This window comes from Dromiciops gliroides, chromosome 4 (assembly GCF_019393635.1).
Source record: "Dromiciops gliroides isolate mDroGli1 chromosome 4, mDroGli1.pri, whole genome shotgun sequence".
NCBI lineage: Eukaryota > Metazoa > Chordata > Mammalia > Microbiotheria > Microbiotheriidae > Dromiciops > Dromiciops gliroides.
This window is the reverse complement of record NC_057864.1, coordinates 429,164,762-429,191,572: the sequence shown is the minus strand read 5'-3', so window position 1 is coordinate 429,191,572 and position 26,811 is coordinate 429,164,762. Positions and strand designations below refer to the sequence as shown.

The 26,811-nt window shown below is 35.2% G+C and overlaps 1 protein-coding gene across 2 annotated transcripts in view; it reads right to left on the bottom strand.

Moving 5' to 3' along the window:
* Positions 1-11,071: 11,071 nt before the first annotated feature.
* Positions 11,072-26,811, bottom strand: part of RNPC3 (RNA binding region (RNP1, RRM) containing 3) — a 28,198-nt gene continuing 12,458 nt past the window's right edge. Inside the window, exons 7-15 of one of the 2 annotated variants that reach the window (XM_044001246.1) lie at positions 24,252-24,394; positions 19,215-19,340; positions 18,256-18,392; positions 17,487-17,645; positions 16,220-16,314; positions 16,065-16,123; positions 14,896-15,028; positions 13,530-13,598; positions 11,072-11,154 (exon numbers count right to left, since the gene is read on the bottom strand). In XM_044001246.1, coding sequence (XP_043857181.1) covers positions 13,539-13,598; positions 14,896-15,028; positions 16,065-16,123; positions 16,220-16,314; positions 17,487-17,645; positions 18,256-18,392; positions 19,215-19,340; positions 24,252-24,394 — 912 coding nt within the window. In that variant the 3' untranslated portion in view covers positions 11,072-11,154; positions 13,530-13,538. Of the gene's footprint in view, positions 11,155-12,432; positions 12,570-13,529; positions 13,599-14,895; positions 15,029-16,064; positions 16,124-16,219; positions 16,315-17,486; positions 17,646-18,255; positions 18,393-19,214; positions 19,341-24,251; positions 24,395-26,811 lie in introns of those variants that run through there. The other variant, XM_044001245.1, reaches the window with a different exon arrangement.

The window sequence follows — 26,811 nt, the reverse complement described above, 5'->3', positions numbered from 1 at the left end:
CTTTAATTCTCACAGATATACTTTTTCCTAATTTATTTTTTTTCAGTTTCCCAAGTTTTATTTCAATACTGTGAGTGATCACAGGGAGAGGATGAGAAAAGTGGAAAGGTATCTCTCCCCTAATTTCTTAACTAATTTTTCTTGAGATTTGATGTTTAGAAAAAAATATATATTTCCTGTGAAATACTGGGAAGAATTCCCATAAGAAAATGCTCACAGTTGAGGACAGAAATACATTTCATTCAATAGGGAAACCTTACCAAAATGGGGAAGGAGGGAAGAGGGAAGACAAGTTATCATAGGGATTTAGTCTTAAGAAAAACAAACTCATAAATGGGGTGGGGAAACAAAAAGTTAAGAAAAGTATAAGAATGGGAAGGAAGAAAACACATACAGCTGTATCTAAGAATGTGACTAGGATGAACTCATAAAATGAAAGATAGTAGAATGCATTAAAAAGCAGAATCCAACAATATATTGCTTACATGAAACATACTTGAAACAGAAATATACATAAAGAATTAAAATAGGGCAGAGCAAAATCTTTTATGCTTTCAAAGACTTATAAAAAAAAAGGCAGGAGGTTGTGATCATGATCTTAGTCCAAAACAAAAGACTAAATTGAAAAAAACTTGGAAACTACTTTTTGCTGAAAGTTATCAATGAATTAATATAAAATAAAGACTGATAAAAGAATTATCTGTAGCAGCAGCTTTATCACTTTTTATACTGCTTGAAATCCCACTAATTGCAGATTCATATGTATAAACATGGGTCCTTCCAAAAATTCAAAGGATTCTGAAAGGGTTAAAAGGATTATCACTCATTAATACTTTAGTGTGAATGAGTTCAATTTGCTTGCCTGTTTCTCCTAATGCCCACCTAAAGTTTTTTTTTTGTTTGTTTTATTTTGTTTTGTTTTATAATGTCTTATTTAGGTAGGATAGGATTTGTGTACATTGGGAGTTAGGACAGGCTTACGTGGGGTATAAAATTAGGAACCTTAAAGTTACCACAAGGGCAATGTCAACCTGGGAAGAATAAAACAGATAGTAAAAGAGGGGTATGGAAAGGGAGATTAGAGCATGTCAAAGAGATGGCTATTTGACATTTTCCTGAGAGACTGAATACTAATTCTCTTGGTCCATGAGATTGTTTTTAAAATCAGTTGAATGAAATCCACTTTCATTTCCTACATTTGGCAACAAATGATCTTCCACATCAGTGATATTGTGGTAAATGAATGTCCATAACAAAAGGTAAAGCCTATATACAACCAAATAGGATTTATTGAAAAATATTCTATATAGATGACAGGGGTCTCATGAGAGTTAGGTGGTTCATGGTAAGCCTACATTAGCTGCCTAGGTAACCCAGACATCAGATCAGCTCATTGAGGTAGGGGCAGAAGAGATAAATTTCTTTTCCTTTTTTTTTTTTTTTGCTGGGCTATAGGAGTTAAGTGACTTTCCCAGGGTCACACATCTAGTAAGTGTCAAGTGTCTGAGGCCAGATTTGAACGGTGCTTTATCCACTGCGCCACCTAGCTGCCACAGATAAAAAAAATTTTTTAATCTTTCCGGCTTTCTTTCTTACTTTTAATTAGAAAAGTCTCACTTCTGACCACTTTTAATTTTCCTTACTTCCAAGAGTTTTAGGGGAGTGCTTGGTGGAGCAGCAAGATGTTATCTTCTCTTACATCTGTGCTTTTGTGATCTCTAGGCATTGTAATTAGTTAAGGGGGTAAGGGAGAAAAGGAAGGTGGGTGATGGAGAGGAGAGTTTGATTTATATGACCAACTTTGGCCCTGTTCATGTAGCAGTTTTTTCTTCTGGTCTTGGCTATTTTCCAAATAATTTCCCCAAAGCCAATGAGCTCATCCCCCAGACATTTGGCCATGGGCTTATAAGGGGGATAAATGAAGACCAAAGCTGTCATTGTTTCTTCACCTGAAATTTTGACTTACCTTGATTTTCCTTACTCAGCCTCCAAATTCTAAAACATACCACACATGCAATAGAGGTTAACATTCACGCAAGAAATTGTGCTGTTCTTCATATACTGGAATACTCTGGATCTATGCAACAGGCTGGTAGGTAATTGCTAATATGTATACATACATGTTGTGGTTGAGCCTGAGTCAAATGACTCCTTTCTCAGACCCTGACAAAGACAGGATCCTGATGTCAAGAGCCTTGGTAATAGTAATGCTTCTAGCCCAGTGTCTGTAGTCATCATTCTCGAAAGCAACTCCTATGGAGATGCAGCCTAGAAACTATTTCTGCAGGTGCTGTAGCCACATCTTCTTAAAACCAATAAAAGAAAGTTGTTTTTTGTTTTTTTTGTTTTTTACCATTAAAGTCATTGTCAAATATTAAACATCAAAAACTGATTTGATTTTTATTAGTGGAAATGACATTAAGATGAGACATCGCCATCTGTTTTGCTACTGAACTCTAAGAATGATGAGGCTTTTTTTTACATTTGACTTGAAGCTGAAGCCTTCCATATGTTCTCTCCCTAATTAGACTGTGTTTAACAGTATGGACTTCTCACTTTTCTATTTGTATATTCAGTGCTTTGCACATAAGTTAAATGCTTAATAAATGCTTCATTCATTCAGTCACTACTGTGATTAAACATTCCAGTGGACCTCCATTCCCAAGAAACATATATATATTTTATAATAAGCAATATCAATTAATTTACATTCATAAAGGATGGCAGTCCCCAAGCTCTTAAAGTGCAAACATATCTTTATAAACACTTTATAACAAGTGATAACCACATATTAGATTTTATGAAATGAATCGTAGTAGGTATAAATTTATCCAGAACTTTCTAGGTTTCTCACATGGCTATTATTTTATCTTGATTTTTAATGTCCCCCATTCCTACTCCATTATCCTGCAGTTCATTTATATTTGGCTTGATTTCTTTTTCTGACACTGAATAAAGACCTCTTTGTCAATGGGCATTTTCCCATGCTTCTCTGAAATATTCATATTCATAATTTCTTACAAAATATGATTACATTTGTTATACCACAAGATGATCAGACTTCCCTACCTGGTGACCACCCATTTATTTTAGTTCTTCTTTCCAGAAATGTTTAGGTATATATGGAATCTTTTTTTTTTTAATTTCCTTGCCATCTTGGTCAAGTAGTAAGATTGCCATGTAAGAGAGTATGAACAATAAATCAATTTTTTTCCTGTAGAAGTCCAAATTGTTATACAAAATGGAAGGATGAGTTCATAGGTTCACCAATAGTTAAGTATGCCCATTTTCCCACTGTCTCCCCACTAACTCCCAGCACTGACCACTCCCATTTTTTTCACATGGCTGTGATGGCTTTGAATTCCTTTGAAAATCTTACTCATATCCTTCAGTGACTTCTCTACTAGGGAATGGCTTTTGGTCATATATAGGGACTGGTCCTTGGATTTCACTGGTATAGGAAACTTCCAGGTGAAGAAATAAATTGGCTATGGCACTAAGATGTTAAGTGATTTGCCTAGACTTTTATTGGTTATATTCAATGCAAACACTTTCCCACTTAAAGGTTTCCCTTACTATTCAATGTTTTTATTCCTATGAAACCTAGTTTTAATCAAAATTGTCTCATCTTTTAAAAGAACTTCTATCCTGTTTACTTTTGATCACATTAAAAACTTCTATGACTATACTTTTTTAGTTTTAAATGTAAACTAGTGCAGTATTTTCTCAAAGGTTTATCTCTGTATTCACTGATATAATCATATTTTTATTTCATTCTATTTCCTAGTGTTGAACCATCCTTACACTGCTAGAACGGCACCAATTTGATCATAATGAATTATTTTCTAGATATATTGCCATTGTCTCCTTGCTAGGCTTTTATTCAGTTTTTGCTCAATATTCATTATTTACATTGGTCAGTACTCAATCACTTCCTGGTTTAAGTACTAGAATCATACTTGTCTCATAAAAGGAGTTTAGTCAAGTGCCTTTTCTCTTAAGAGCAACTTTCCTAGGTGGCTGTTAATTTATCTGACTTCTTAATGCCCTCCATTCCCACCCCGTTATCCTGTAATTCTTTTCTATTTGGCTTGATTTCATTTTTTAGCATGGAATTAAGATCTCTATGTCAATGGGAGTTCTATATGATCATCAAACCTAATTAAGTTCTGAGTTTTACTGGCCTAGCAACATGCGTAAGCTTCTGGTGTCTTTTTCTCTCTTTGTTGTTAAAATAGTTAACATGCTAACTTGTAGAATATCAAGTCTCCATAAGGTAGAAACCGTCTGTAGTCTGGAACACAAGAAAGGCACGCATTGAGGCTATACAGAAAAAAGAGGGGATCAAACTAGATGATCTAGAATATGTTTTAAAGATCTAAACCTAAGACCCAAAGGATGATTACCTTTAGAAATTCATCAATGTCACTTTAGATTCTGCATTTGGCTGCCAACTTCAATGATGCTTCAATCGATACTAATAATAGGAAGTGTTGAACCACAAATTTTCTATTATGGAAGCATATTTTTTGAAGTTTTTAGTTTCACTAGAAATATTAAGAAATATTTCTCTAGCCTAAAACCCTTTTGAAACCTTTCCCTTTAGGGAAGTGGGAAGAACATAAGCTAGAACATTCCTTTAGAATAGACTAAGGGTGATAAACTTAACTTTCGTCTAGCTGGGATGACTGCCTTTCCTCTCACCTGGAGTGACTGGTGCCATGAACCAGCATAATAACAGTGCCTATATTATTTTGAAATTCAAGGTTAAAATATTAAGTTTTAAGAAACTTGGGGCAGCTAGGTGGCACAGTGGATAAAGCACCAGCCCTTGCTTCAGCCTGACACTTGACACTACCTGTGTGACCCTAGGCACTTAACCCTTATTGCCCCACCAAAAAAAAAAAAAAGAAAGAAAGAAACTTGTAAGAGGAATAGTACAAGAAGGAACTGAGTAATGACTGTTAACACTAAACTGTACTTTTTTCTTTTTAAAGATTTTTGTGTTACCTGAAATTTTCTTGAAGCAATCATATCAGGACATGTGGGTGGCTATCATAATTATAACATTCCCCTCTCCAAGTTGGAAATAACTTGGATTCATGTAAAATAAAATTGTTTTTGGCAGATGTTTTCCTCAATTTTATAGTATGTTATATTAATAACTTTTAATTTAATATGTGCATAGAAACACCTTGTAAAAGCAGAGCCTCTAAAGCTGTTTCACGTTTCAGACTCATAGTTTTTTTTTAAAAAAAAAGGAATCAATGTATGCTAAGTGAAAGCTACACCAAATAAAAATGAGGTTAGCTCGTACAAGGGATTCATAACTTTTCTGTGTCAAAGACAGCTTTGGGAATCTGATGAAATCTGCAGAGCCACTTCTCCAAATATTTTTAAATGAATAAAATCCATAATATTGTAAATGAAACCAACTATATTGAAATAAAATCTACTTCTCTACTCAAGATGATAATATAATGAATGTCGCATATGTTGTCAGAAATGGCTACCATGATGGTTGGTTTTATTAATTGTCCCCTCCCCTGAATTAAAGGAGAGAATTCAGACAATGCATATGATACTATATTTACATATTTTAAAAGGACCAACAAGACCTAAGCAGGGAAAAAATAAGATCAATCCACATAGGAAAAACAAAGGAGATGACAAAAACATTCCTTTAGAATATAACATGTAGTTGGATTTAAATGCATGGATTTCATCTATATATGTATATTTACTTGTATGGATGCATGTATGTATTTTGTACATACAGTGCAAATGGACAATGAGCTGGGCCTAGAATTTAAAGATGTTAGACTGTATCTCAGAAATTGCACAACACTTTCAAAGATCTGTGGGATTCAAAATTGGATGTACAAGCATTAAACTCCCCCTTTTAACTTTTCCCTTATATATGTTAGGCAAATGAGGGAAAGTCAGTGGGGGGGGTAGTATATTATAACAGAAAGAGAAAAAGAAAAACAACAAAACCAAACTGTTCATGATTTTCTATGGTTAAGCATATAAGAAGCAGATTCTTGTCTGTGTCTGCATTCCAATCGTTACAGATCCAAGGTGCTCCTTAATATGAAATTCCATTTTCGAATAATCGGTATACTTCAAGGTGATGCTATGTGTTTGTAAGATAGAGAACATACTGTATTTTTTGAAAAATCAAAATTTTAGTGGCCCTGTCGATGGATAGAAAGGGTCATGTGATTTATAAATAAACATATAAACTTATAGTGGCTTCCAAATTCACTAAGCTGAAAATATTCTTTTCAAAGTGAACAATGACATAATTGACAAATCTAATGGCTTTTGCCCAATTCTCATCTTTTTAAAATCTTTCTCTGGAGCATCCAAAACAAGTTTTCATGACACTATTAATTCTCCTGCCTCTCTGAACATTCATTGGTCTTTGAGGATACACATCCATGTTGTGCTCCAAACTGTGTTCCCCCTAAGACTCTGTCCTAGGTTTACTCTATCCTCCCTGATTTGGTGATCTCATTAGCTCCTATGGGTTCAATAATAGTCATGTCTACAAAGATGACTGCCAAATCTATATATCTAGGCTTATTAATCTCTTAAGCTCCATCCTGAATCACTCACTGACTACTGGGTGTCCTGTACATATATCAAACTAATGATCAAAATAGAATGCCTTACTTTTTTCCCCCCAAATCTGACATTATTTCAAACTTCCCTATTTCTGTAAAGGGCACCACTATCTTAGTCACTAGGGTTATAAAGGAATCATCCATTACTCTTCAACTGCATTTCAAAAATTGCACAACCTTGTTATTTCAACCTCCACATTTCTCACATTAATACTCTTCTCTCTACTCACGTTACAGCCACTCTAGTTTACATTTATCACTTCTTACCTCAGCTAAAGTAATAATTAACTAATTGGTTTTCTTGTCTCAAGTCTCTTCTTATAATTCATCCTCCATCCAGCTAGCAAGGGATACTCCTCCTCAAACACAAGTCTGTTCATTTCACTCAACTTCTATCTTGTGACTCCCTATTACTTCTAGAATCAAACTCCTAAGTTTGGCATTTAAAGACCTTCACAATGCGGCTCAAACTTATCTTTCCAGGGTTATTAAACATTATTTTACTTTCACAAACTCTACAGCCTAAAAACATTGGCTTCCTCGACGTTCCTCAATTAACATTCCAACTTCTAAATTAAGGCTGCTGAACACAGGCCGAATTCAGACTATTACCTGTTTTGATATAGCCTGCAAGCTATGGATGTTTTGGGTTTTTGCTTTACATTTCCAAATACAATAAAACTTTATTTAAAAATATAAAAATCATTCTTAGCTTGTGGGCCCCATAGAAACATATGCAGTTATTTAGTAGGAAAGAATAGGAAACCTGTGATGGATAGAAGAGGCAAGGGTATCTGCTGAAACTGAGGGCAAGTAGAAAAAATTGTTCAAGGAAGAATGAAAGTTTTGCTGCACTTGTACTTTAGTAGTCTAGCAATAAACATTGAGTTAGAATGAACCAAATCAATCTGGTGGCATGACTACCTCCATTAACACTCAACATCTTGGGAGTAGATGAAAAGTTAGATTGTGGGGTTGACAGAGGATTAAGGATTGGTAAAACATCAACACTTGTAATAGATGAAGCAAGGAAATAAAGGGTTGAGGACAGTGTATAGTTAAGTGAGTAAGCATGTAAGAGAAAAACGAAGGATATGGAGCCAGAGGGCATGGTTTCAAACCTCAGCTGTCACTCATTATCTGTATGGCCCTAAGATAGCTCTTTAGGCTTCAGTTTCCTCATTTGTTAAAGGAATGGACTTAACTAAATAATCTCCTAATCTAAGATCCTATGACCTATAAAGTGAGATGGGGAGGAAAGTGAATTGAGAAGTGACAGACTGGAAGAAAGACAGGAATAATGGAGGGTCTACTGGTTTCAAAAAAGTTCAAAAGGAGTAAAAGAGAAAGAAAGGATATTTTAATCAGGAAAGGGATTTTCAAAATTTCACACAGGATCAAAGAGCAGTTATAGGTGATGGTGATACTTAAAGTATATATGATGATCCCTGAGGGTACCGGAAAGAAGAGAGAAGTTGAAGTTTAGAAGGTAGGGGTTAAAGAGAAGCTGTAGTAGTTTAAGAAGTAGCTGAACTCAAATCCCAACGTAGTTCAAGAGGGATAAACATTATATAAGGGTCTCTCCGTGTACATGCAGAGATTGGGTTGGAGAAGAAGAATGCCATATCATGCTTATACTGAAGGGAAGGAAACTGGCAGCAACAAAGATATGGACTGGAGGATACAGACCACTGGAATATCCCCAGAGGAGTTTGCTGAGGCAATGGTAGGTAGCAGGTGGAGAGTCTAGAAGTAGCAAAGGAGAGAAAGGAATATACCAATTACTTCTCGTAGCCCAAAGTGACAGGGGATATGAGTGAACTGGCAACTAACACTGGAGTGGGTGTGATTTTTCACGAGGTGCCAATTTACCTTTAGCATAAGAAAATGAGAAATTATAAGAAATCCAACTCTGATAGGGAGTTAGGTAACAATGGACTGGGGATTTCATAAGCCACAATGGAAAAAAAAAATGGGGGGGAAAAATGGTAGAACAGAGGTAAAGAACTAAAACGAAATACAAGAAACAGGATAGGAAAGGGGCTTCTGCCCATTCTTCTGACTCCAGGTCCCATGTTTCAGGTCTAAACTCAGGATGACATTAAGCCTTTGCCCCAGGTCCCTGTCTTTTTTATGCTAGATATACCCCTGAAAAGGTACAAGGAGGGCTGAGGAGGGATGAACCAGGGGGCAAGTTGCCAGAGGAGACTGAATATGGAATCAAGAACACAAATGGAGAAGAGAACTGGAAATGATGTGTTTTGAGGTATGAAGGAGGAAAGATGCACTTGTAAATACCCCCCCTTTTTTTTTCCTTAATAGAAGGCAACGTCCTCTGAGAAAAAGGAGATAGAGACCTTGGAATGGAAAAGTTAATAGGAGGAATGAAACAGACACTGGGGAATAAATATTTGGCTACTGAACAGTGAACAACTAGTTGAATTACAAAAATAAAATTTTTCTCACTTGCACTATGGAATCAGGAAGACCTGGGTTCAAACTCTCCCTTAGACATTAGCTGGGTGACTCTGGACAAATCGACTAATTTGCCTGTGTCTCAGTTTCCTTCTCGGTAAAATGAAAAATGTTTTCTGAGTTCGTTGCAATTATCACTATCATCCTCTAAGTCCTCTACTCTAGTGTTTCTTTCTTATGTAATGCTCATTTCAGATTTATATCTTTGCTAAGTCACTGATTTAAACTTTTCTGCCTACTGGTCAAAGGATTTTTCTACAGCTTATCATTATTTCTATAACATTTCACTATCTTGAACAACTTGTTATCTGCAAACAAGTGAATTTTCTAACAATTCAAAATATGACTTGTTCTAAGAGATTCTCCTCACTCTCCCCTCTTAGTAAAAGCATTTATAAAAAGGATCTTTGCATGCTTTCTTTAAGTTTACATATAATCTAGTTTCCCAACATCCTACTGATCACCTTAACTAATATTTTTCCCAAAACAATTTTTGGTGCAGGACATTATAGATACTCCCTACTCCACTTGCTCACAAAGGCCACCTCATTACCCCTGCATTCCAGTACCAGAGAACAGGAGGCTATTACAAGGCAATTTTACCTGGGTGTGTTAAACTAGGACTTCAGACTCAACATGTTCCAAAGCAAACTCATGGTTATCCCCAACTCATTACTCATTATTTCTCTAATGGGAGATCAAATAATAACCCCCACCCCCACCCCAGGGACCTTCAGCATCTTTTAATTCTCACACTCTTTCCTATCCTCATGTCTATTTCAGAGCTCTATTTATTACTATTCTTTATTTACTATTATTCATTTTTATATACCTACACATACATTTTTCATCTCATTCCTCTAATAGTACCATTCTTGAATCTTTGGCTCATACAATTTCCTTTAATCTTTCATCTCTACCTTTCAAAAGATGATTGAAAAAAAAGATAATTGGAAAACTAGCACGTGAAAATTTTAGACAGTAGTGAAATGTGGTTGAAATTTAGTGGCACAGGGGGCAGCTAGGTGGCGAAGTGGATAAAGCACCAGCCCTGGATTCAGGAGGACCTGAGTTCAAATCCAGCCTCACACTTGACACTTAGTAGCTGTGTGACCCTGGGCAAGTCACTTAACCCCCACTGCCCCACAAAAAAAAAAGACAGAAATTAAGTGACACAATTAGGAAACTCACCATTCCATTAGGGTAAGTATTCAAATTCCCAAGCTGAAATAAAGTTTGTGAAAATCTCTAATGGGTTATTTCTTTTTCTTTAAATACGTACCTAAGTATTTTGATAACCATGTAAAAATAACAAATGGTAAAATTTATAATAAAAGAGATGACTTCAGATTCAGTAAGATCTGAGTTCAAGTCTTAATTCTGATACAAAAAGGCTATGTGACTGGGCAAGCCATTTACCATTCAGCCCCTCAGTGCCCCAGTTGGAAGAGCTGGTGTTGATTTGCACTGGTAGAGGGAGTTTTCATCATGTGATTTCCCTATGGTAATAATAAATTTTAACATTAATTTCTTTTTTAAAAATGAAAACTTACATTTAGAATTTCAAAGTGATTTTAACTGTATACCACTTAAGTTTTTTGTTTTTTTAAAGTGAGGCAATTGGGGTTAAGTGACTTGCCCAGGGTCACACAGCTAGTAAGTGTTAAGTGTCTGAGGCTGGATTTGAACTCAGGTCCTCCTGACTCCAGGGCTGGTGCTCTATCCACTGCGCCACCTAGCTGCCCCATACCATTTATGATTAATCCAGTTAGGACCATACATGAGTAGTTTGAGAACAGTATACTTAATCCCTTTTTCCATACACAAAAAATCAAGACATATTAATGTAAAGAAAAGAATAATTTATTGGAGGTATAGAAAGTTGAGTAAAACATATCTGTTGCATATCTTCCAGTAAGATTTAAACGCATTTCATTTAGTTTTTAAATATGGTTTAAAAGCTATTACGCACAATTCAAGCGTCCAGATGGTCAAGTTTCTTCTTCTCAAAGCTGGAGGATGCTTGAAATATATGGAATTCAAAAGGAACCTAAAACACCATAAAAGCCCATCAAAAATGAAAATTATTTCAGTAGAAATACATTTTATATTTTATAAATGTATTAGAAAGCTAAAAATGTAAGTATTTAGAAAATTAGTGAATCATGTCAATTTGACAGTATAATTTGATTTTTATAGGTAAATATAGTTTATGAAAATTGTGAATTAAAGGACTAAAATTGAAATTTTAAAGTTCCCATAAAGCAATGTCAAAAAAAAAATCATGAATTCAATTTACTCTATTGGTCTTTTTTTTCCCCTTTATATACAAGTGTCAGTGACAGCTAATTAACTGGTCTAGACTGTTTCTAGAAGTTATGAACTTATTCAGCTGAAAAAAATTTGGTTTGCTATGAGCATTAACAATGTTTTCAGGAGGTTGAGGAGGGGGGAAAGTGGGTTTTTATTCAATAAACATTTATTAAGCATTGTGTACAATAATACACTGTGCCAATTAAATCAATTTACAAACTCCGGGTACAAGGAAGGATTACACACCTTCTACTGGACCAACTTTTAAGAGATTGAGGTGGTGAGGTGAAGTGTTTTGGAAACCTATAGGTTGTTAATACACTATACTTTGCCAGAAATACTGTGGTTGTCACCATTTACTGATGTAAGCAGACTAACTATATTATTTCTTTCAACTAAAGTATCCACGATAGAAGAATTTGGTGTTTCCATTTGTCTCTTACCCTACCTAATAAGGGATGATTCCACTTACTCCCTACTTCAGTAGGGATTTAAAAAAATTTAATACCCTAGGTTTTGAGGTGCTGAACAGCAGGACTGTCATCTGATACTTAACTTGCTTAGAAAGCCAATAAGAAGACAATCTTTAGAAATCAACTTTTGTTTGGATTTTCTATAGCATCCTTTAAAGACTAAAGTTTTAGCTTTTCCAACCAAATAGTATTGATAGGGGCAGCTAGGTGGTGCAGTGGATAGAGCACCAGTCCTGGAGTCAGGAGCACCTGAGTTCAAATCCAGCCTCAGACACTTAACACTTATTAGCTGTGTGACCCTGGGCAAGTCACTTAACCCCAATTGCCTCACCCAAAAAAACCCAAAACCAAATTCTGAGGTAAAGCAACTGTGAGCATCTCTTTAGTAAATTTGATGACCTGATTCACTAACTTTCCCTAGAATGAATTTTCTTAAAATAAAGCACATTAGAGACAAATTTAAACAAATCTAGAAGGAACAATACATTTCTTCAACCTACAGCAAACAATTTTGAAAATATATTATTTCTAGAGTGCAAAGTTAATCTACAATCTACATTAGGGAAAAAAATAAAAAGAAATAAGATTTCTACAAAAAAGCACTGCCCCAAAAAGGATACAACAAGAAAGGATACACTTTGCATGACAGTATTACTGCAGTATTTACGCAGGAATGCTTCTAAAGAAGAACAGCAGAATGTAGTTTAATTTTCCTTATTTTCCAGCATGAGATTTATAAAGAATTGATATTCTATCATAAATGAATATGATTTGACTGCTAAAAGCTTAATCCCTTCACTCTAGGGTATTTGAAAAGCTTTTGATTACAAGAAAATTGGGATAATAATGAAATGCAAATGTTCAAGGCATTTTACTGAGTGACTATTAGGCAGTTACAACTTTTCATGTATTTCAGTTGAAAGCTTTGGTCATTGTGGCCCATCATTTAGTCTCTTCTTCAATCCACAAAGGCAGGGTTGGTTTTTTGCTTTTGTTTTTAAAAACAAATAAAAGGACTACATTTCAATTCAGTGTTAATACTTCTAACATTATTCTTTCCCACAGAAAGATTAAGAAGGAAATTACTGAAACAAATTTTCTAACTAAAAATGCTTAATGCTTTTACTAAGTAGGTAATTTTTATAAAGCTTTATGAACCATTTTTGCTCTTATTTTACTAAAAATAAAGAACAGTACCATGGAAGTAAAAGCTTGACATATGTGAGATACTTTATCAATACTTAAATTATACCTTTTTGTTTTCTGAAATGTTCACAATTATTTTCCATACATGCCTTATGCAATTGTATTTTTCACAATGTTTTACTACTAGACTTGGTGAACTTAGCTTCCTACTTGGCTACTACATGAAATCTTAACTTTTCACCTCGTAGAGAAACAATTTGCAAGAGAAGAGTCTTCTTCATTGTAGAATTTGTTTTTGAATCTTTCCCCTTGCAAACCTGAGTTTTCATACATGATTCTACAGTTATTATAAAATCAATAGCAAGTTCTCTCCTCTCCACACACGAAAAAGGTCTTTAAAAAATCTGAGAGATTTACTACTTTAACATGCAAATTCTCCTCATTTTCCCCTAAAGAATGATTTTCATTTTTTACATAAAAAATCTACACTTACCTTTAGTAATTATCTTTTCCTTTTTCCATCTTTAGGATCTTGTTTTGGTCTAGCAGATCGAGCAAATTGCTAATAGTATATATATTAAGGATTTCTTGGGGGAGAAAATGAAAGTTACAATTGCTAATGAGGGTCAATGATATAGCTTTAAGTTCTTTCTTTGGAATATCCATTAATGGCTTTCACCCAGTTCTTGCAAAATCCTAGCAACAACCCTATATTAGAATAAGGTTGTTTCTTCCTAATACCCCTTACAAATCTTATTTATTCCAAATTCTGGCCCTGACTCTCACTCCACACATTCCCCACCCTCCCCCCCCCACCCCAATCCACTTATATCACATTATAGGAGGATCAACTGAAGGTACTGGAGATATTTAGCTTAAGAGAAGAATAAGATGGCCTGGGTTCTTCATTGGTTACTTAGGCAACTGTAGTGATTTAGGCACGTTATTTACCTCATTGGTCTTGTTTTCTTCTATAAAAAAATTAAGGGATGGACTAGATTAGGTGTTTTTGACCTGAGGTCCATCAAATTGGTTTTGATAATTTTATTTTAATGTGTATTGAAAAACAGTATTCTGAGAAGAGATTCATGATATACAAAAAAGGTTAATCTCTGGACTAAATGAGATAGCTAAGGTCCCTTCTAGCTCTAAGTCCCATAATCTAGGAAGTGTTTTCTAAGGAGTAGTTTATATAATTTTGATAGTTCCTCATTTTCTGTTCATAGTCTTTCTTAGTCTAACACATATACATTTTAACAGCTGAATCAGCTACTGAAAGACAATAAACATAATGCTTTCTGTAGAATTCCCCTCAACAATTTAGGAAAAAATGTAATGAAAAGATCTTTGATGTTGTTACTTACATGCTGCGTTCTCCAGTTATCATGTAAACTAGGGCAGGCACTGCTTTATCTTTCTTTGTACCTCCACCACATAGCAGGATGCCTGGCATATGCTAAGCCCTTAATAAATCTTGTTTTGACTGAATCATTCCAGTGATTCCTGCTGTTTTGTGGAAGCCAATATTAGTTCTATAACCTAGCATAGGCAATAAATATTTACTGGTTATATTGAGCATGAAAATTACACCTAAATTAGGAGTGTGGTCACCCAAAAACTAAGGTTTTTCTTATAAATGACTGGTCTGATACAATCCTTACTATAAACACCAGATACCACTTTAAAAAAAAAAAAGTAAATCTTAAACAGCAATATTACTTTTTTCATTTTTATCCTATAATAGAGTACCAGAAATATAACTACACCATGTCTGACCATACATTTGTACTATAACCAGATTTAATGATACACAATGGTGCCTAAACAACAAAATGCATACATAACTTTAAAAAGGATACCACCACCATGGGTTTTCCAAAAAGTACATATCCATTAGCTTCTTTTAAAGCTTTAGCTGCAGCCTTTTCATCTGGAAATCCAATAAAAGCTTGGCCTTTCATTCGTCCTTCTTTCATCAAGCGTATGTCAAACCTAGAAAAATGTATGAAGAATGTAGTTTTGTTTCTAATTAACAACCAATATTTTTCAATTGACTGAAATACATGGGAAAGATTCTGTATAATGCAGTCATCCTATTAGTTCATTATCTAAAACCATATTTATACATTCTGTTCTAAAAAAGAGTTTTCAATCTTTTATTCTCCCTGAAACCTTAAACTCATGGCAAATGGAAGTAATATATGTTTATATCAATGTTCAATCAATGTATCAATCTTGTTTCAAGGACAAGTAATGAAATAAAGAGGCTCACACTGTATACTTTGGTACCAAAGGAACATTTAAAACTAACTATATTGGCAGGAAATTACTTGTGAAACTTATGAGAATTATAAAAATAAAATTTTAAGACCAAGTTAGCTGAACATGTAACATTTACTTGTGGATATTTCCACTCTTCAGTATTACAAAGGATTATGTTTTTCTCAAGTAATATAATCTTTTTTTTTCTTCTTTGAAAAAGAATTGCTACTACTAGAATAGATCTCTCAAAGCAGGAATCAATGTGTTCTCCAGGAAAGATGATATAAAAAGGTTAAGTGAGACAAACAGAGCAAATACTCCTTTACCACAAAAATTTCTCCCAAAATGTGTCATTACCTCCTCTTCCTTACATCTGGCTTTCTACTACTCCAAAGGTCAGATTGTTGGGGTGCTGTTCACCTGAAGGCTTCTTTCCCTGGACTAAGGAGCTTAAATCTTTTTTTTTTTTTTGGTGAGGCCATTGGGGTTAAGTGACTTGCCCAGGGTCACACAGCTAGTAAGTATCAAGTGTCTGAGGCTGGATTTGAACTCAGGTCCTCCTGACTCCAGGGCCGGTGCTCTATCTACTGCGCCACCTAGCTACTCCAAAGCTTAAGTCTTAAATTTGAAACTTTAATGAAAGTTGCTTATGGTAGCAAGGGATAATGGCTTGTTTGTTTTTTAATACTCATTCAGTTTTAGAGGGAAAATATTAGGGAAGAAATGAGGACAAATGAGACACAAAACTTTGCTTGAGATGACTTACATGATTCGTTCTGTTTGTGATGAAAAGTCAACATATCTTCCAAAAATAAACTTAAGATCCTAGAATTTCATCAAAAAGGAAAAAATAAAGAAAAATATCACAAGGAAGCCAACAAATAATTTTTTTAAAAGATCAATTTAGGAAATTCTACTTACATTTTCCTCAACTTGCTTTGCTAAGTTCTTTACATAAATCCTACAGTTTGGATCCCCTGGTTCATAACTTTTGAAAACTGAAAGTGTTTCCATTTCTTAGAGAAATGAAGAAAAAAGAAAGAGGAAATTATGTTTTAATCAATTTCCAAAGATGAATGTGTAACAAGACATAAATATAACCAATTCCACATAAAAAAAATTCAATATTTACTTGAAAAATGTAGAATAGATAGAAACTATCAAATATATATGGATAGAGTGATAGGCCTGGAGTCAGGAAAACCTAAGTTCAAATGCAAAGGCTTATTACTTGTGAGACCCATGGCAAGTAACTTAAATAGTCTGCCTCAGTTTCTTCATATATACAATGGTGGAAAATAATAGCATCTACTCTCCAGGATTGTGGTGAGAATCAAGTGAGATAATAAATGTAAAAGTACAGTGTCTGGCACCTTGTAATTATTATATAAATGTGAACTATTATTAAATAAACTACAGAAAATATTGTGCAGTTTTAATTACTGAATACTTGAGTTTTTATTTATCGTTAATTCTTGTAGAACTCATATTGAGCCAATGGTGATGAAAAGATGCTGTTAAGTGAAATGCTTTATGAAAAAAGGTTAAGATAATTAATTAATTGGGGGGCAGCTAGGTGGCACAGTGGATAGAGCACTGGCCCTGGATTTAGGAGGACCTGAGTTCAAATCCAGCCTCAGACACTTGACACTTACTAGCTGTGTGACTCTCACTGCCACAGCCCCAAAAAAGAAAACTGTTTAGTAAGTCAATTGTTTTTGTAAAAAAGTTTGAAAGTTTGTTCCCTTAAGTACTGGAGACTTTTCTACTAAGATCTCCTTTATTAGTTTAATAAGTGTTTACTAGGTGCTAAACAATGTGCTTAGAAATCCTGGTTTCATTCACAGAAACTTAATGATAAATAAATTAGCAAGTTTAAATAACTTAAAGAAAACAGTTTAGAGCTTAACTACAAGCACTTCCCTGCTTAGTTCAACAATTACTGAGTTAAGACTTTATAATATGACTTATTCATTTTGTTTTCCCAGTGTCATTATTTTCCAGTGTATTCTCAGTGTAATTATGTATACCATATTCAAATTTAAGCATATCACTATTCCCTAAATGAGAGATTCTACAATTACTGATTTGAACTGAAGAGTTCAATTGTTTCACTTTCACCAGTGTAAACAGTTTTATTGGCAACAAAACACAGGTAATAATATTTTATGATAGACCAAATGATTACCTTCTTTAGAAATTCTGCCTTTTTCCAACTCTTTTCTAGAGACAAATTCTGCTGGTATCTCATCTGAGTCTTCTTGAATCTCCTCTTTGTCATTCAGAATAGGAGCTGGAAAGATCTTTCCAAATCCTTCATTGGTTGTATCTCCAGGAGCAGATAAATCTAAAATAGTTTAGTATTAACAATACTCTCATAAATGCCTTATTTAGAAAAATTTCAAGTTTTAAGAGGAAAAGTATATGGTAAATTGTACCATTACCAAGTTAAATTCAGTTCTAAACCTGTCACTAATAAAAGTTACATAAAACCTGGTAAATCATTTAACATTTCTAGACCTCTATCCCTTCTGAAAAATAAGGGACGTAGAAAATATTTAATGCCTCTTCCAGCTCTACAATATTTTGAGTCTGTGACCCAGATGCCAAGGACCAAATGTTAGCTTTAGGGAGCTTGAGAATATCAGCATGCAGATCAATCTCTAAGTTTGGCAGAAAGTGACGATGTGTGTGTGTGTGTGTGTGTGTGTGTGTGTGTGTGTGTGTACATATATGTGTGTGTATACACACACACAAACACACACATATACACCATTTAGTGATTTTAATGAAAAATACCAAGTTAAACATATAAAACACATCTTAAGTATAGTTAAACATTAAGGTAGAGATAGATCTCTCTACATACACATGTTTTATCTTTTACTAAATAAAAATGTTGAAATGTAACCTGATTTTGTATAGCATTATATAAAAGAACTGAAAAATCTCCTTACCACGATTTTGTTCTCCCTCTAAATCTTTTACAAACACAGCAGGCATCCCAGAAGATATATTGAATTCTATTTTTTTATGCTCTACAGGTTGAAGTTGCTCAAACACATCTGAAGGCAACAGCGCAGGGTGTAAATTACTGTTTAAAAATAACACCAGATTAAACTCACCAAATGGGGAAAAGCAACCCTTCCAGTTAGTGAAGTAGGATTATATTATCTAAAAAGTTTGTCTAAATATTGATTTCTGACATTTTAATTAAGATGAAAACGTATTTATTTGGGGAATTTTAAAATGAGCACTATAAAAGTGAAATAATTTATCATGTATTATTATTACTTAAGGGGAATTAAAATGGTGGCAAAATTTCAAAGACGGCAATATAACAGGATAACTAAGTATGAAGCAAAAGTAAAATTATTATCTTGAAATTAGGATTATATTGAGACTCTTCCTGACCAGTGAGTATTTCTCAAACTGGGGAAACCTGACTAAAGGAAAATCAAAACGTTTAAATATGACTTTTGGGTGAGTTAACCTAGAGGTAAACAAAATGCAAAGTCTTAGCTAATAATGCAATATGAAGTGACAGGACAATGAAGGTGTAGGAAAAAAAGAAAAAAAAAAGAAAATACAACTTTTTAAATGTCTTCATTAAAACAAAACAAAACAAAACAAAAAAACCTCAATAAGTTTTCTTTAAATTTAAACATTACTTTGAAACACAAACATTTCTAAATCAAATTCTATTATCAACACAATGAAAATGTCTAGAGTGTCATATCAGTTTATTTTAATCACCTTTTATGAAATTTCCCTACATTAGAAGGCCATGGCTATTTTTTTCAAGTTTAATAGATAAAAGTCATGTTTTATAATGCTATTTTGTAACTTAGAAACTGATGAAATCACAAGCCTGAATTTAAAAACAACAAAAAAAGCTAGAAACTCTTGAAATTACCTATGTGAAGTAGATGCAGGCACATTCAACATGTCCTTTATCTTTTGCCTTTTCCTTACACGGCGTTGCTTTGCAGTCGTTGGTCTTTTGGGTTGAAAATTAGCTAATTCCATCAGTTTTGTCATCCTATATTAGGAAATAATATATCTTCCTTTATCTAAAGCTTATCAACATTTATAAAATGCTTAAAATTGCTTTTTGAAGATAAAGTTTAAGAAAATCTTAACTAAAAATTATGTATATGGGGCAGCTAGGTAACAAAGTGGATCAAGCACTGGCCCTGAATTCAGGAGAAACTAAGTTCAAATCTGACCTCAGACACTTGACATTAAGCTGTGTGACCTTGGGCAAGTCACTTAACCCTCACTGCCCTGTCCCCCCCCCCCAAAAAAAGAAAGAAGAAAAAAGAAATCACTGTAAAAATTATGTATACCATAAAAAAAGTATAATTAAGTTTCCTACAACTTCAGAAAAATTCCAATCTAGGCATTTTTTTATGCCATTTAATGGCTTCAATCAAATACTTCTGTCAATCACTCTACAACCATTTATTAAGTCCTTACTATGTGCCAGGCACAGTATTAAGTGCTGGGGGTTACAAAGAAAGGCAAAAAGCAGCCCCAGTGCTCAAGGAGCTCAGTCTATTCAGGGAGACAACATGAGAAATACTAGGTACAAACTCTCACTCGTTCACACATGCATATGAGCAACGCCCCCCTCTCTCCTCCACCCCCCCCTTTCTCTCTCTCTCTCTCTCTCTCTCTCTCTCTCTCTCTCTCTCTCTCTCTCTCACACACACACACACACACACACACACACACACACACACACACACACACACACACACACACACACACACTTGAAGGAAGCCTGGGAAGCTAAGAGATGGAGATGAAGAAGGAAAGCATCCCAGGCAGTAAAAATGTCCAAAGTCAAGAAGTGGAGTATTGTGTTCAACAAACAACAAGAAAGCCATTACTGGACTGTGGAATATATGCGAGCAAGGAAGCAGTAAGAAAACTGGAGAGGTAAGAGGGATCAAGTTATGAAAGGGTCTACATAGCAAACACAGGCTTTTATATTTGATCCTGGAGATGATAGGGAAGCACTGGGATTTTTTTTATTAGAACAGTGGTAGCATGCTCAAATCTGTACTTTATAAAGAACAGTTTGGCAACTGAGTGGGAGATGGTCTTGAGTAAGGAAATCAACCAACAGACTATTGCAATAATCCAGGAATAAGGTGATGAAGACCCACACCAGGGTGTTGACGATATCATAGAAGAGCATATACATAAGAAATCTAATGAAGTTAAAATCTAAAGAATCTGGCAAGAGATTGAAGAGGGATGAGAGTGAGGAAGCAAGAATAACCCCCAGGTTATAAGCCTAGGTGATTAGGAAGATAAGTGTACTCTCTATACCAATAAGATATCTTGGAAGGGGAGAGGTTTGTGGGAAAAGATTAATTCAATTTTGAACATTCTGACTTTAAGATGTGTATAGGACATCCAGTTTGAGATGTAGACTAGATGGCTGGAGATACGAATCTAAATGTCAGAAGAGAGGGCAGGATAAGCAGATCTAAGAATCAACGGTAAAAAGATGATAATGGAATCCATGGGAGCTAATAAAAGACAAATACAATGAACCAAGTGAAAAGAACAGTTAGAGAACAGGGCACATGAAAGAACCCTGGGGGAATTACCACTGTTGGCAAGTGTGACCTGGACAAAGATTTAGTAAAGGAAACAGGAAGAATGATCAAACACGAAAATCAGGATATACTCACAGAAAATTAGAGAGAAAAGAACGTCAAGAAGGGGGTGATTAACTGTGTCAAAGGCTGCAGAGGTCAAGAATGAAGGCTGATAAAAGACCACTTGATTTGGAAATTAATAACTTTGGAAAGAGCAGTTTGGATTAAGTAAAGCTGAAAGCTATATTTTAGAAAGCTAAGACAATAAGGCAGAAAAGATTGATCATGGATGGTCTTTTCAAATTTTGTCACAAAAGGGAGGAGAGATTTGAAATGAAAAATTAGATGATCACTAGCAGGGATAGATTAATCAAGTGAGGGTTTTTGAGGATGGGGTAGAAATGGGTATGTTTCTAGGAAAAGAGTAGATATAAGGTAAGAGACAAGATAAGTGAGGCAGGGGAGATGACAAGTGGGAACAATATGCTAGAGAAGATAGAATTGAGTAGGATTATGTGCAAGTAGAGGAGTTTGCTTTGGTAAGAAGGGCCCCTTCATTATGTGAGAGAGGGTGTGAAGGAGCTGACAGTAGAAGAAAGCATCTGAGTGGTGTGAAATAAGGAAGAGGGGAGGAGAGGGAACTCTAAGGGAATAGCCTCAATTTTTCCAGTGAAGTATGAAGCAAAGTTCTCAGCTAAGTGGGGGGGAGGGGAAGATCTGAGGGATGAAAATTTGGATATGCCTCTGTGAAAAGCGGGATAGTGAATCAGTTAGGGAGATACAAAAGAAGAGCTATGCTGTTGAAATTACGTAACATAAATTCATAGTGGATCCAGTCAGCTTGGTTTCATGATTTTATTTAACTTCATTCAGTAGCATCTGCGTAGGAAAGAAGGCAAAAGATGGTGAGAGTAATCAATCCAAGGGTAGGACTTGACAAGTCACATAGGATAAGAGGGTAAGGTAATGGAGAGAAGAGTATAGAGCTGAAATAATTCACTAAATGGTCAAAAAAACAAGGAAGGAAGTCAGTGCAGCAGGTAGGTAATGGCCAGAGGGGAGATGGGGAGGAAGTGGGGAAGAACAAAACAGGAATTAGAAGTTATGGTAAAGACCAAGAACATGGTGTAGGGAGATAACCACAGAATATGATCCAATAAGGGAATTCTAGAGTTCAAGGTGGAAGCGGTACATACAAGGACATGACCATCTCTGTGTGTAGCTGAGGTGGGCTAAAGAACTAGCTTACTAGAAATGAGTAAGCTAAAAAACTAGGAAGATTAGGATGTTTCAGGGAGTTTAATATATATGTCGAAATTCTCCTGTATGAGGTCAGGAGCTGGGGAGAGAGAGAGAGACTAAACCAGATAATGAACTCACTGAGGAAAGGAAAGGCGTATCCTGGAGGTCAGTAGACAATTTCCACACTATAGTCATTCTTGTTGGTTACTAATATCTAAAGCGCTTATGTTAGTCTCTCCATGAAAACTATTTTCTTTCCATTTAATCACTCCAAACCTGGTTCCCAGACTCTTCTGGAGTAGCATCCTGATCCCTCTCAGTTCTGACCCCATTTCAAGCCTGTTTAATGACAGCCCACACTATCCATCTGCTCAGGCAGACGCTCCTTTTCTTCTGTTCTCTAACCCTAAATTCATGGCCTTGCCTGGAATCCTAGTACTTGAACATCCTTCCTTATTTTTAATGACCTGTGTTATGACTGACCCCTTGTTATCCACATCCTGGATAATAACTGGTAAAACAACAGTGCTTGATGCTGCTTTTCTCACAGTTTGCCCCATCTTGTTTCCATCCGACTGTTCATTTTGATACTTTAAAATTTAAAATACCAAGATTTAAGTGTTAGCTAGATGGGCCTTCAGGTCTTTTATCCTTGAATCCCTTGTCCTTTTCTTTTGCAAACCCTAACCTTAGATGACTCCCACATATGCTTTCTCTATTCTACTTATAAACTGCCAAAAACAATGGAGTAAAGTCAAATACCTTGATGTGTGATGACTTTATCTGCTAGAAATTTATGCTCATCAATAAGACCCTTACTACTACATCAAATTCCTTTCATTCTTCCCATATTGGTTCCAAATTGTGCTCTCTAGTGTCAGTTACAAACTTTCTTAACAGAAGATTTCACCATTTATTTTAACAGGAAAACTGAGGCTGTTGGAAGTTTCTCCTTTCCAAAATTTTTTTTTTTTGAGACTGGGTCTCCATATCTAATTGCAGCTGAAAGTACACTGGACACTTAAAGGCACAAGCCAAATGATGGACAGAGGAGATTCGACTTGCTCAGTTTCTGACCTAAGCCAGTTTGTCCTTCCTTAGGCAGCCCAAAGGCTCTCCATTCCCAAAGAATCACCATGCTGGTGACAGACTTAGTATGGCCCCTCCATTGCTTTTAGTTGTACTACAGCTCAGAATTCCTTAACTCAAGCAATATTCCAGCCTCAGCTGTTCCTGATAGCACTAAACCTCCAATGCCCATTTTTCTCTATTCTCTGTGCCAATCTCAGAGAAAGTATCCTCCTTAACAAGGCCAACTACTCTTTCTGTACCCTACATCCCATTCCCCACCATCTCTATAAACTTTCCCCTTCAACCATGCTCTCTCCCTGACCTTCAAATATATATTTAAGATGTAAAGACTTTTAGTTATCCACACAGTGCACTACATCTCCAATCTCCAAGCCTTTGCAGCACTGGCTATCCTCCACACCTGAAATGTTCTACCTCCACCTCATAATTTCCTTGGCTTGCTTTAAAACTCGGGTCAGGTCAAGGGGCATCTAGGTGGCACAGTGTATAGAGCACGGGCCTTGGAGTCAGGAGGACCTGAGTTCAAATCCAGCCTTAGACACTTAACACTTACTAGTTGTGTGACCCTGGGCAAGTCACTTAACCCTCATTGCCCCACCAAAAATCAAAAACAAAAACAAAAACCCAAACCCAAAAAACCAAAACACCTCAGGTCAAATGCTACCTTCTGCAGAAGGCCTTTCACAGTCACCTCTGATGCTGGTGCCTTCCCCTCTCACATTATCTTTTATCTACTATTTATATATTTTGCATGTATTTAACTATTTTTATGTTGTTTCTTTATTAGAACGTAAGTGCCTTGAAGGCAAGTACTGCCTTCATGTGCCTTGTCAGCACTTGGCACAGTACAGTGCCTGGCACAAAGTACTTAATAAAAACTTACTGACTGAATGATCTTATTACTCCCAATTAGTGACATGTTCTTATATAAAGAGTAAAAATCTAAAAAGAAAAAGGATCATCTATTTCACATTTCTCACACCTAAAACTTATTGATTACAAACCTCTCTCGGGCTTCATCATCACCACTTTCATATTCTGATTCTTCTCCACTAGATCCTTCACCTTCTTCTGGCACAGGAGGCGCTTCAGATGGCAAAGGAGGTACAGGAGGAAGAGGCACATGCACTGGCATATACTCTTCATACTAACCAAAAGAACCAATAAGTACTGTAGTAACACGTGAGTTATGAATTCAACTAGAAAAGACATGGATTTCTCCATGAACTATGTCTAACAATCTTCTGCAAAAGTCCTACACCAATGACTCATCCTTGATGTGGAAACAGTCCTGTATTCTCACACATGATACAAGCCAGCAAGATATAAGCTCTGAAAGTTCTATCAAGACTGAATGACTTTGAGTACAGGCCCTACTGTCCAAAGATCAACATAAATAAGTACAGACATTAATCACCAGTAGACTGGCAACTAGTTTATGCTCTTTTTGACCAAAGCAAGCTACAAAACAAAGGAAAACAGAAAATGGTCTTAAGTATTATGGATGTTCGTCTTAAAATTATTTATTTATATACAGGCAAAGTAGTGGAAAGGGGAGTATAATGTACAATGAAGGGTTTTCAAGTGATATATAAAGATTAATTAGTTCCTGGAACTCTAAATATGAAAACTTTGTTCAGTAACAAGCAGTTGATATATCATTAGAGTAACAACAACTAGGTCCTGAATTAGTTTGAATAATGAATCCCCTAAAGTGGTTCCACCATTTGAATTCATATTACATATTTCCATTATGCTGGAACCAATTACCATAGTTTGCTAATTATAACTTCAAAGAGTGTGAATTCAAATACTTGGGACTACTTCAGGGGATTTATTATTCACACTAATAAGGATCTACATCAATATTGACGTTCTGACTATAAATGAAACCAGAAGACACAGGTAAGTTGCAAGCTCAATAAAAGTATAGTTGAAAAGTTCTGCTTGAAGAAACAAACAAATTGGGCAAAATTAGATTTCATCGTGTGCCAAAAGATAATAAAAAAATATCAATTTCTTTGCCTGTAGTGCTCATGATAAATGTTGACAAGGAACCATTATGCATAAAGTTGTAAGGCATAAAGAAGTAGAGAAATTAACTGTTGACTCTAGTAGGTAAATGGGTTAAGAAGATGGGGAAAATATAGCTTGGGATCAAAATGAATGAGGTCAAAGGTTTATAGATAACCCATCCATGATGTTGAAAGAATGATGAATTTAGAATTAGAGGACGTAGGTTGCAATTTGGATTACTACTTATACAATCTTGGGCAAATAACCCCTAAGGTTCTTTCTAGCTCTAAATATATGATACTTTAATCATTATTTCCATCAAAAAGTCTGAAAGTCCTGAAGATAGTAACCACTAAATAACATTGCAAAAAAGACAAAGTGCTTATGACAAAAATAAATTGGAAAAAAAAAATTGGTACTGGCTTAAGGGTCATTTCTGAATCAACTATGTGTCATCAAACAAAAAGAGCAAAAGTAAAATCAATACCAAATTAGAAGAAAAAGGATGAAAAGATAATATTAGGTACAACTATAAAAGGCTGAAATAATCAAACGAGTTAAACTCTGAAAAACTGAAAATGAATAAATATAAAAATACTGACTGATCATTTCTTAGAGAAGTAAATTGTTCCAGAACAGTCAATAGAACTATGAGAGTAAAGGAGCAGAGAAAAGACTCAGTCAGGAAACTTTTAATCTCCATTCTCAACAGATGTATGGCAGGCATGAGCATTACCAATTTAGAGGAATTTGCAAAACACTACATGAGATGGAAACTTTCAAATAGTTGTGACACTGAAAATATGGTCTGTAAAACTGCCTGCAAAAGCTTGTTCTTTTCTCATAGCTTCAGTAAGTATAGATCATTCTCATATTGTTTTAAAGAGAAAGTAATCATTTAGATTGGTAGTTATTGATATCTTTTCAATAGCCTTAAAAATAATACTACTTTAAAAATTGAATGGAGGAGAGAATCATAAATGGTATCTTTTATTTGCTATTTTATCAATTAAGAAACTAAAGGCTCACGCCCATGGAAATTATGACTTAACATGTGTGGTGTCAGAGCTTTAATTCAAATGCTGGTCCTCTCAACCCAAATCTAACACATTTTCCCATCATTGTCTTTCCAATTCCATGTCTAAATCCCCTTGGAACGACCTGGATTAGATCTCATAGCAAAATTTTTACAGGTTTTGAATTTCCAGATATTGTGATGTTCCCTACCCCATACTCAAACTAGTGTTGGTACTTATTCTTCCACCAGTGAAGACCACAGCATTTCTAAAATGTACTAGGTCTTTAAAAGTTGCCAGGGTCAAAAAATGCACCACCAATACCAGTCAAGTTTTTCTAAATAAAGTCAGACTGATTCTTAGTCCACCACTGGACTCAACCTTTCTGACTTGTTACAAAGTGCCAGAGGTTGTGTTCTGTAAGCATAGCCTTTGAAAACCCACACAATTCAAAACGATGAATGCAACAGAACTTAGAAGTATATTCTATATTGGAACAAAAAAAGTAGCTATTTTCTAATTTTTTTTTCTA